The sequence below is a fragment of the Hordeum vulgare genome, chromosome 3H (genome assembly GCF_904849725.1).
Source record: "Hordeum vulgare subsp. vulgare chromosome 3H, MorexV3_pseudomolecules_assembly, whole genome shotgun sequence".
In the NCBI taxonomy this organism is placed as follows: domain Eukaryota; kingdom Viridiplantae; phylum Streptophyta; class Magnoliopsida; order Poales; family Poaceae; genus Hordeum; species Hordeum vulgare.
The window spans coordinates 563,915,320-563,927,386 of NC_058520.1; the positions used below are offsets into that span (position 1 = coordinate 563,915,320).

Genomic DNA, 12,067 nt, shown 5'->3' on the forward strand with positions numbered 1-12,067 from the left:
CTTCCGCCGCCCCGAGCCCGACGATGACAACTCCGACGACAGAGCGGACGATGATGACAGAGGAGGAGCCACCGACCAACCAGGCATGGTGTATGAGGTCACCATCAAGTATAGGGTAGTTTAGGGTTTTAGTTTAAGGTTTTTAGTTCACCAGATGGAATATCGTTTGGTTTTATGTACAGATTATCCTATTTCAAATGAAATAGGTCGTGTTTATATCAAAATTCGCTAGGTTCACACGAATTTTGTTCGTTTGGTTCGAATTGTTGTTAAAATGTATGCGGCTATGGTTAGATGGCATCCTCCCTCATCCGTGTCTACGCACTGATCCCCCTGTCCGTGGACGGATGCGGGAGGAAATTTGAGGGTTGTCGATGGACATGCCCTTACATGTTGCTTATTGTGATGAAATAATTTTTTTTTGAATGAAATGCTATTGAATGTTCCTATGGATTGTGGGTATGGGTTTCCGTGAGAATGAAAACCCACAAAACTCTCATTCCTCTCCCTCCCACGCATAGACGATTAGGGTCCCCTTGCCTCCCATCGCGGTGGCCGCCGATCGGCCTCGCTTCTGTTGCCTGCAGGCCATGGAAGCGGGGTGGATCTCGTCCCTCGTTGATGGGAGGGCTCCATTTTCCTGCTTTTAGGGTTAAGGTTTGGTGGGATAACACTCAAATGATGGCGGCGACATCTTGTTTAATATGGTCTTCCCGGCTTCAGCCTCATCTTGGCGGCGATGTCGAGAAGATTGTGGGAGTTGTGTGGTTCTTGAGGACTTCTTCTGGCTATGTGGATATCCTGATCATCAATGAGCTTCATAAACGATTCTTCCTCCTTCATCTCCGGAAAGATGTGGTCTTCTTACCCGTTCGACGACTTCCCGCCCGCATCCAACTACGTCAGGCCGACTCAAGAAGGAGCGGTAGTGCGGCACGCTGCCGACATGGTCTAGAGGTTGAAGACGAAGGGCATCTCAAGGATTTCATTATAGTTTTCATTTTTGTTGAGGTGCTTTGTACTGTCCGATGTTTCTTTTAATGCGAGGGTCCTATTCGCAAAAAAACTCGTGCGAGGACGAGGATGGATTTTTTTATCCTCGCGGATGGGGGCATGGACAGAGATATGCATGAAGAGACTGTCACGAGGACAATGATGAGAGTCTAATACATGCCTAGATAATCCCCATTGCCAACTTGACCGAGTATCGAATAAGGAAAACAACGATGGCGGAGCCTTCCATTCACATACTTTTCAAGATGGCATGGAGTCCATGCACGTGGGATGCCACCCTTCCATGAACAACGGCGACAGTCATTTGAGTACAAAGGGCAAAGGCAGAAGTGAAAGGGTCAAACTCCTCTATCGGGGAAAGACAGTAAGATCTTTTTAAAAAAAAATCACTTGTTTGAAACATCTAAAATGTAGAAATGGCTACAAGAAGCATTTTTGTCCAACATTGATGTTTTTTAATTGGTCGACAATATGTCGCTAGATTATGGTTCGCGGACATCTCATCTGTAATGGGATCAACATGATTTATTGGTATTATCAAATAATATAATTAATTTGAATGTGTGTGTGTCCTGGGTTATACATTTTGAAAGAAAAAATCAGAATATTTTGGAATAGATATATATATTTTTCTTCTTATTGAAATAGAGGCAAAAGACATATGAGAATGAGTTTATCTTTCATAGATTTTTTTTTAGTGTTGATTGATATAATCATGCTTTTTTTTAACACTTGATATAATCATGCTTCACTTACTCCGAGCGTGAGTAGACAAAAGTACACGTACTGGCTTGTCACAATAATGCGAGCCCGAGAGGGCAAATCTGCAAAAGATGGCAGCTCATGAGAATCCCACATTTTTAGTCAAGATTCTCGCACTAATTTAACCCGTGCGTACGGCCATCGCCACTGCCCCCATCCATCTCCTTCGCTCGCTCGCACTGTCACACACACGACACACTCCACTGCCTGCCCTCGCTCCTCCCCCTCCCCCTCCCGCACGCTAGCTGGAGGCCAGCCCTTTATAACCCGGCGAGGCCACGCTGCGGATCCAAGCACTCCTCGATCCCCTCGCCCCCTCCTCGAGATCCGCTCGGAGCCGCGCCCCAGCTCCCCGGCCGGCGAGGTACGAACCCACCGACCGACTCCGCATTGCCCGCCTCCCCCTCTTCCCGCCCGCCGGAGCGGATCTAGCTCGAGCTTGTCCGTCCGTCTGATTGGGTGGTGGTCTAGTGCACCGCTGTGCTATGGCGTCCGCTACTAGTTGTGTTAGATTGCGACCCAGCTCGGAGCCAGCTCTGCCCACAGATCCGATTGCGATTCGCGCAAGGGAATAGGGGGATTTGCCTGATTTTTTCCTTCATTAATGCACGCGCTTTGCATCCATGTTTGCATGCTTGCCGATAGAAGGGGATTTGCTTGCCTTTTTCATGGCTTTCCTCTTGGGAAGCGTCGCCTTGGTAGGGAACATGATACGGAAACGACACGCCTTTTTGGGAGTTATATCATTGAGTTTTGTAATGCTCTGCGGATCCGGTGCTTCCTTCTTTAGATCTGGTGGTTTGGTTGGTAGTATAAATTTCTAGTGCTCCGGGCTCTAACGATGTAGTTTAATTTGCTTTAGGTGCGCGCGGTGTGTGGCAGGAAGCAGCAAAGCTCTGCAACCTTTGGTGGATCGAGCTGATATAAACAGGCCGCGTGCAGCGGGGTGGTCCTGTACATGTGCTAGTGGGACTGATGGCATTCGGCCGAGGCGGGAAGATGGACGGCAGGCGGCCCTCGTCGCCGTCTTCGTCGTTGTGCACGACGACCACCGTCGTGGTGTTTGTGGCGCTCTGCGTGGTGGGCGCCTGGATGATGACGTCGTCCACCGTCTTCCCGGTAGAGCCGACTTCAAACAAGAGGTCGGAGCCACTAGAGGTATCAACATCCAATAAGAAGACGGAGGTCAAGGATCAACGCGCAGAAGTTGGCTTTGGTGAAACCGAGGAGACGGCGACATCCGGCAATGCTGGCTCGGAGAAATTCGAGGACACTGACAATAATGACAATGTTCCAGATGAGTCGCATAGTAACAGGGATGCTCCTGAGGAAGAGAAGTTCACTGAGAACACAATGGAGAAGCCTGTGGAGATGTCTGAAGAAAAGGAACCGCCAAAAGAAAAGGAGGACAGCAAGGATTCCTTTGATGATGCGAATGGAAAATCCGAAGGGCATAGTGCTAAGGAGGGTGGGGAGTCTGGCGATGAGGAGGAGAAGAGCGAGGAGAGGAAAGATAAGGAGACCAACACTGACAATGATGTTGAAAAATCTGATGGAGAGAAGAAGGAAGATCAAGAAGGAAAGTCTGAGGATGATGCAACTGAACAGCCTCAAATCGAGGAGAAAGTGGAAGAAAGTGGAGAGAAGGAACCAGCTGCAAAAGCTAACGAGGTATTTCCTGATGGAGCTCAATCTGAACTTCTCAAGGAGTCGAATACCGAGAATGGGTCATTCCCTACACAGGCCGCAGAGTCAAAGAATGAGAAGGAAGCTCAAGCAGCATCAAAATCTTCAGGTGATGAAATCACCTATAGCTGGAAATTATGTAATAGCAGCGCTGTGACAGATTACATACCTTGCCTTGACAATGAGAAGGCTATCAAGAAGCTTCATTCTACCAAACATTATGAACACCGCGAGAGGCATTGCCCTGAGGAGCCCCCGACTTGCCTTGTCCCACTTCCGGAAGGATATAAGCGCCCCATCGAGTGGCCCAAGAGCAGGGACAAGGTACTTCTGTCTTTTCATGGTGTTTCCATAACACCGAGTAATCTTCGGTTGATCAATATCCCCTTCTTGTGCTTATTATAAGTAACACTACTTTTGCAGGTATGGTACAGCAACGTTCCTCACACCAAGCTTGCAGAGTACAAGGGCCATCAGAACTGGGTTAAAGTTTCTGGGGATCACCTTCTGTTTCCTGGGGGCGGAACTCAGTTCAAGAATGGCGCACTCCACTACATCGATACTATTCAGCAGGTTTATTACCATTGCCCCAATTATGACTTACTTCCATACATCAAAAGTTGATTAATAGTATAACACATACCTAAGTCTCAAGGGAAATGTTTCCATCACTCCTTTGAAGGAGTTTGCACATGTTTCAGGACTCTGATGATGAAATTTGCATGTTCTTTTTTTGAAACCAATATTATCACCATATCATGGTGTCCGAAGTCTATGCATTTACATGCTTATCAAATTACTATGTGCAGGCTTTACCTGATATTGCATGGGGTAAACGAAGCCGTGTCATTCTAGATGTTGGTTGTGGAGTTGCTAGCTTTGGTGGCTACATGTTTGATAGAGATGTGCTTACCATGTCATTTGCTCCAAAAGACGAGCATGAAGCTCAAGTACAGTTTGCGCTGGAGAGAGGAATTCCAGCAATATCAGCTGTAATGGGCACCAAGCGACTTCCATATCCTAGCAGGGTTTTTGATGTCATTCACTGTGCTCGCTGCAGAGTCCCTTGGCACATTGAAGGTTTGTCTTGTGGTGGCATGTTTACCCTTCGATATCTCCTGGTAGCTACCGTGTACTGTATGATATGAATACGGTTTACGACAACTGGTTACTTTCAGGTGGCAAGCTTTTGCTGGAATTAAACCGACTATTACGTCCTGGTGGTTACTTCGTCTGGTCTGCCACTCCTGTTTACCAAAAGCTCCCTGAAGATGTTGAAATTTGGAACGGTATTCTACTGAACACCTCTTTTAACATCACTCGTACCGCTATACAGAACATTGCTGCAATATCAATGAACCGTACCAAAACTGTTGTTGTCCTCTGTTTCTTTAGAACAGTTCAAGTAGCTGTTCACTTGCTTTGGTACATCAGGAAAAACTGTTGCGGCCTCTGAATGGTTACGCCTGATTTTCTATAGAAAACTGCACCACAATCCACATACAGAGAAATACACGTTGCTTGTAACAGAAGTTCAAATGTTGTAAACTCTCTTTAATTGTTCTTTTCATCTATAACGAAGGCTGACAGCCCAAGTTGTGCTTTATTATCACAAATACAATGAACCATTGGTTAGCATTAGATGTGCCCAACTTCATGAATATAGCAGACCTATTTAATAAAATTAATAAACACATGCTACGAACCAACTGCATAGTTTTTCATCCATCATCCAAGTGAAGCAGAGCTAACACTCAGTTGCTTACTTTTTTCAGCCATGTCTTCTCTCACAAAGTCCATGTGCTGGAAAATGGTTAAGAAAACAAAGGATACATTAAATCAAGTTGGTATGGCCATATATCAGAAGCCAATGGACAACAACTGCTATGAGAAAAGATCAGAAGACAGCCCACCGCTATGCAAGGAAACCGACGATGCAGATGCTGCATGGTATGGTTAAGGCTTTGCTACCTATATTTGCGTATCTGAACTACTCTGCTTTTCTTAAACAATCTTGTGTTATGCAGGAATGTACCTTTACAAGCGTGCATACCCAAATTGCCGCCTGGTCCATCAGTAAGAGGATCAAAATGGCCAGAGATGTGGCCTCAAAGGCTTGAGAAGACTCCCTTCTGGATTGATGGTTCTCGTGTTGGAGTTTATGGAAAACCAGCGAATGAAGACTTCGAGGCAGACTATGCACACTGGAAACGTGTTGTAAGTAAGTCGTATGTGAATGGCATGGGGATTGACTGGTCCAAAGTGAGAAATGTCATGGACATGAGAGCCGTATACGGAGGGTAAGTATATGGCTTTCTTTAGATCTCTCGATGATGCATTTTGATTTTGAATTCCATTCATTTCACAAAATGTTTCATTCAAGAACACTCATAATGAGAATGTGTTCACACCTACCTTCAGTTATTTCTCTTGGCTAATGTTTTACATTTGTTGCTTTGCAGTTTTGCTGCAGCACTGAGGGACCAAAAAGTCTGGGTTATGAATATCGTGCCAATCGATTCGCCTGACACACTGCCCATTGTTTATGAGCGTGGCTTGTTTGGAATGTATCATGACTGGTGCGAATCTTTCAGCACTTACCCGAGAACGTATGACCTCCTACACGCAGACCATCTCTTTTCAAAGCTCAAAAAGAGGTCAGTGTTTTACTGTCTCGGTGATTCCAGTTTCTTCATATTTACTAGACTGATCACTTTTTGGAGGATTTGAAATATCAATTCTGAGCTCATGATAAGACAACTTTGAGAACTCCAAGAAACATTTTTATTGAAATATTCCTGCAGTTCATCCAACTACCTCTCTTTGGGGTTTATAAGCTCCTTTTCAGGAAAAAAAAAACTCTCTGCGCACATGCCACCCAATTCCTATGTTTATACTGTTTGTGGGTTTTCCAATTCATGCATCTGAATGGACCTCAAGTATTTGAGTCCTACAAGGTTCTCATGTACTTCCTCCATTCCTAGTTCAAATTTGAACTAAAACCACGACACTTAATTTGAAATGGAGGGGAGTATGCGCCAACATAATTTTGTGTGTGTTGTACCGGTTTGCATAACTGAATCGTCTCAAGCAATCACGTTGTTTGCTCGCAGATGTAAATTGTTGGGAGTGTTTGCTGAGGTTGACCGGATATTGAGGCCAGAAGGGAAACTGATCGTGCGGGACGACGCGGAGACAATAAGAGCGCTCGAAGGCATGGCGAAGTCCCTGCAGTGGGAGGTGCGCATGACCTACGCCACGGGCAAGGAAGGGCTGCTCTGCGTCCAGAAGACCACGTGGCGGCCCAAGGAGATCGAAGCAAGCATGTAGTGAGACATACATTCAAGACAAACCGTTAACGGTTAGTGGGTACGTATTACACTAGACTGAATTTCGGCTCTAGGTATAAGCACATGATTCTTGTTGATGCTAAAAAAGGCAAATGCATTGTGCAGCTGTAGAATCATGTATGTGTTTTTCGGCCTTTCATTCTTTCTTTTGCTTGGACAACATTTGTTGTAAAATGAATGTAATGCTGTACTGTAAGTCGATAGGTAGAGCCACAGCACGCAGGGTGGTGCCAGTTCTTCAGGAAAACCTCACTTGTGGTATTGCTATAGCAGTCAAGTATCATTGAATTCATGATGTCCCAACAGAAAAAAAGAAGTTGGATTGTTTCATAAGTCGTTGCCCTGCACTCAACAGTGTTCGTCAGTTCATGTTACCAGCTGCATTTGTCAGTGAGTTTAGTGGAACACTGGGAGGAAAGTGTTACGATCCTATCAGGAGATCCAGAGAAACATATGCTTCTAGTAGTTGTGTTGTAGATCCATGTTACCAGCAGTTGTGCTGTAGAGGAAGAGAAGGAGATAGGAGGAAGCTACACCCTTAGCCAGGGTCATTCATTTCAATTTTCAAATTCGTGATCCACTGGATGCCGGGGAGTGGACGAAACTGGGGTCTATTTATATTACAACTCGCACACACATGCAGCATTGGCCCACCGTCAGTATTTGGGGGGCTTGGTGGTCTTCCTGACTCGCGGGGCCCGCCATCTTGCTCGCTCTCATCGGATGCAGACATGCAGTGGCCTTCCCCGCACAGGTGTGAGGTGTCGCCTGCACTTTCTTCAGTTTCGTCAGTTAACATCTTAAGCCTGCTCTCCTCTTCTCCTCGCTCTGCCGCTGCACGCGCCAAGGCATATGTGGCCTAGGCGCTTCTCCCACCGTGGCCGTGACTGTGATACTGAGGACGTGGCGTGTCCGGAGGCCGTCGAAGCAGCAGATCGTTGAGATTGCGATTGCATTTGCGGAGCCAAACAACGCCTTTGGGCGGCATGCATGCATGCCGACGCTCCGTTCCAAAAATGGCAGCTCCGACGAAGATAAGCGCGAACACAATTTCCGGTTTCCCGCCGCATAAAAGACTCGGGACGGAGGAAAGAAATAAAGAAACGGGACCACGTCGAGCCGAGATGAGCCACGAGAAGGGCACAGATGCACCACGCTGGCCTCCGCGTGGCGTGGCGCAACCAAACAAAAGCTGGCGATTCTCCAACTTGATACAGAGCCGCATTCTGTGAAAGAGAAAACAAGAAGAGAGCCCGGCACATCCGTCCAGAATGGAAATCTCAGGAGAACCCATTTACGCACAAGCGTCCGTCCATCCATCCATCCATGTGTGACGCCAAAAAAAGAAAAGAAAGAAATGCGTTTATATATATTAATATTAATATTATATATATATATATATCCATGATTTCCATGGTATGTACACTAGGCGGTGAGGGGGCATGCATATGGCGAGTCGTGACAAGCAAAGGCTAGGAGGGGTGGAACTGGAACGCCAGCCAGCGTCCAAAAATGGAAGGTGGTGTGGGGCCGGAAATCCACGTGGGCGCCACCCCCGGCCGGGCCCACCGCACCTGAGAGCGCACGTGGGCTGTTCCCGACAAAAATTCCGTGTCGCGGTCCTCGGGGCGAATCAGCCCGTGGATGGAGCGAGCGGATCAGGCCGCCTCCTGGGCCGAGGAGAACCACTGGGTGAAGGCGTCGAGGGTGCGCGTGTCGGCGCGGTAGTGGCGCTGCGTGAAGCGCATGAGGTCGGCCCAGGTGAAGTCCGGGTACTGCCGCGGGCTCCTCAGGCTCGGCGGCGGCCGCACCACCCGGTCCTCGCGCGGGCACAGGAAGAAGGCCAGCGACCGCCGCTCCTGCCGCCGGTTCACCACCGCCCGGTGCAGGCAGCTCTTGTACCGCCCGTTCGACAGAGCCTGCATGCATGCATCCACACAAAACAAACGACAACGTGTTAGTTAGTCAGGCCACTCCAACTTACTTCCCGTTCCATTCTGACGGCTAATCGTTTTCATTTCGGTATCCGTCGAGGCGCAAAGATAAGGACGCGTCGTCGCGGCCCGTTCCTGGCTCCAACGAAATGCAGTGCAGCATGAGCTGTAAATAAATTGACTGGTACCTAAGGCACGATCGTGTCGTGTGGGAGCCACGCGACGAGCGGCATCGCCCACGTGAAGCCCGTCCGACGGGGCGGCGAACAGGAGCACGGCGCACGTGCACGGCCGTCGCCGTCGTCGGGAATTTTTTTTTAGCAGCGAACAGACAAAGCGGAGATGCGCCGAAACCAACAGGCCCGCCAATGGCGAGGGCCGGAACGATACAGTGCCGTGGCGAAACCTTGTACCGCGCCGTATCCAGATCGTCAACTGGGCGAGGCCGACGGGCCGAAAGCCAATCCGCAAGCCCACCCCTTGCCATGCCCGCAGCAGCAGAGGGGAAAACGACGAGCGCGCGCGCATGCACCTGCCCTGCCCCGCCACCGAAAGCGCCACCGCCCGCATCTGACTCACCTCTCGCCGTCGCCCCCGCTACTGTACAAGGCCACCCGCCTACCATAACGCTCCAAACCCTCCTACATCTACTACATCATCTAGTACGTACATGGCTTGGCATCGCCTATCTTTTCTCGTGCTCTTATTGGCTCCGGCGCAAGTGCTCGCAGCCTTTTTTGTTTGGACGAATAAAACCCTAGCCTTTTTAGACCACTAGAAACGGATACGTTGATCCATGTCTTACTACTACGTCTTCATCAACAGAATTGACGAGTCTAAAAGTGATGGCAATTACCACCACTCCGTAATTGTATTGGACTAGTACAAGTTCCTTGAGGCATCGTCCTAGGAAAGGAAGGAAAGGAAGCGATGGTGATCAGGACTGGTGCTAATGTCGCTATGTCACTTCGGAGAACGGGGCCCGTTTCGTGGATTCTAACCACTAACCACGGCACGTTAATTCAACCTGTCCAGTCTAATGATCTAATAACAAGCGTTGATTGGAGCTGAGAAAAAAATTCACGTCATGTCAGCAGCTTTACGGTGATAGCCCTACCAGCTGCTCGCTTGTTAGGAAACATAGTGCAATCACGTCATGTCAGTAGGCTCCCCTCCCAGGGTCCCTTTCGTCTTTGTTCCGAAACAGCGAGGCAGTTTTTATGGGCCGGTTCGCTCGTTAGGAAGCAGAGCACAGCGGAACAGAGTTGACTAGTGTGATTTAGCAATCATTGATTGGATTAAGTGAAGGATGAGGCCCACTCATCTTTAAAAATCAGGGGGCATGTTTAGATTAGTTGGAAGATTTAGTAAGCGTAAGTAGGTTTAGCATTTTCGTACTGTATGTGTCCCAGTTAATCAGCGAAAGCAACGCTAATACTACTGTAATGATTACCATGAAGGTGTCGCCGATGTTGATGACCATGGCGCCGGGGACGGGGCGGACGGGCCGCCAGTCGCCGTCGACGAGGACCTCCAGCCCGCCCACGTCGTCCTGGAGGAGGATGGTGAGCGCCGTGGGGTCGCAGTGCGGGCCCGTGCCCAGCGTGCGCTCCGGCTCCGGGCACGGCGGGTAGTAGTTGCACCGCATGATGGAGCTGCTGTCCGCGAAGAAGTCCCGGTAGTACCCGCGCTTCTCCACGCCCAGGCTCAGCTCCAGCAGCTCCATGATCCTCAGCGACAGCTCCTTCATCTTGCCGCAGTACTCCTGGTACACCCTCCTGCAATCATCATCGCACGTGTTCTCTCCTCAGTACTCTGCCTGCGTACGTACAGTACTACGTGGGCGCCGATCGAACGTACGATCGCGCGGAAGCAAAAAAAATTAAAAAATGCAGTGGCGGGGATTGGTTCGTGCTGGCCGGATAGGGCTGTGGGCGAGTGGATATATTACCCCATTGGCTCGTAGTCCGGCCCGAGGGTGCTGGTGAAGTAGTCCACCACCACGGGCGCGGCGGCGCCGGCGCGGTCGTGGAAGCCGAAGGAGAGGGTCTCCTTCCAGGGGAGCTTGGAGGCGAACCGGTCGGCGTGCGCGCTCGTGTACCCGGACACGGTCCCCGGGATGCGCCGCGCGCGCTGCTTCTCGGCCAGCGGCAGACGGAAGAACCCGCTCGCGCCGTCCAGCGCCGCGCGCGCCAGGGCGTTGTCCACGCCGTGCCCGGACACCTGGAAGAACCCGTGCGTCGCGCACGCCGACGCCACCTGCGCCACGGCGCGGCGTATCCCGGCGGCGTCGCCATTGCGCAGCACGCCCACGTCCACCACCGGCACGGCCAGCTCCTGCGCCGTGGTGGGGCGCACCTCGGCGTGCGGCCACACGAACGGGGCGGGGATCTTGGGCTCCCTCCGGAGGTCGTACACCGCGGTGGCAGCGCCGCCGCCCTTGCTGACGGCGGCCTTGGCGGCGGAGGGGTCAATGCTGGGAGCGGGGGGCTGGAGGAGCAGGGGAGTCGCAGGGCTGGTGTCCATGGCGGCCGGCGAGCCCGCGCTGGCGACGCTGCAGCGAGGCGGGCGCGTCAGGGATGGTTCTTGCTGAGCGGTCTGGAGCACCATGAGATGAGAGGTGTGTGAGCTAGCTAGTTGCGAGTGAGTGTGCGGGAGAGCTGTCCGGGATGGTGGGGTATTTGTAATCGGGGAGGGAGGGAGAAGGACAGTGGAGGAGGAATATATTTGTAAACGGGCCCCGGAGACAAGAGACAAGAAGGTGCATGCCACCAATCCACCACGAAGAGAATGGGATAAAAGCTTTTCCGGGTTTGATCCCTACAGGGGCTACCTCCATCACCGTCCGATCCTACTTTGAGACTCGTAATAAGGTCACAAATGGATGGTGATTAGGATATTGCTGAGGCGGCCATGTTAACGGACACCAGTGAGCTGCATTTTTTATTTTTGCGGGTACTGAGCTGCATACTGACTCCTCCTTTACCGGACAGGAACCTTTGGTCACGCCATATATGAAAAAAAAAGTACGTAGTAATTAAGTAAGAAATGGAAAAATTCTGAAAATATTTTTAAAATAAACTTAACCTTTCATCGTACTTGTAAAAAAAATCCACAAATGAAAAAAATAGACTTGTTTTTGAAAAAAGAACAAAATTTTAGACCAAAATAGTATGAATAGTGATCTATTATTGGAAAGAAAATGTGGAGTCATAAATGGTTTTTTTCATGAAAATTTATATACTAGTGCAAACGATAGTCAAGTTTATTTTAAAAAAATTCAGAACTTTTTAAAATTGATTTAAAAACAATTCCCATATC

General features: G+C 49.6%; 2 protein-coding genes across 2 annotated transcripts; one reads left to right on the forward strand and one right to left on the reverse strand.

Annotated features, from left to right (window-relative positions):
• Positions 1–1,911: 1,911 nt before the first annotated feature.
• Positions 1,912–7,145, forward strand: LOC123445117 (probable methyltransferase PMT26). Its single transcript, XM_045122051.1, has 9 exons — positions 1,912–2,140; positions 2,639–3,786; positions 3,886–4,035; positions 4,272–4,542; positions 4,641–4,751; positions 5,238–5,412; positions 5,490–5,762; positions 5,925–6,119; positions 6,576–7,145. Exons 2-9 carry the CDS (start codon positions 2,752–2,754, stop codon positions 6,790–6,792), a joined length of 2,427 nt encoding a protein of 808 aa, XP_044977986.1. The 5' UTR covers positions 1,912–2,140; positions 2,639–2,751; the 3' UTR covers positions 6,793–7,145.
• Positions 7,146–8,157: 1,012 nt separating this feature from the next.
• Positions 8,158–11,475, reverse strand: LOC123445118 (gibberellin 20 oxidase 2-like). The gene is made up of 3 exons (XM_045122052.1): positions 10,698–11,475; positions 10,200–10,524; positions 8,158–8,731 (listed from the first exon to the last, which is right to left on the reverse strand). Exons 1-3 carry the CDS (start codon positions 11,354–11,356, stop codon positions 8,471–8,473), a joined length of 1,245 nt encoding a protein of 414 aa, XP_044977987.1. The 5' UTR covers positions 11,357–11,475; the 3' UTR covers positions 8,158–8,470.
• Between the last annotated feature and the right edge of the window lie 592 nt (positions 11,476–12,067).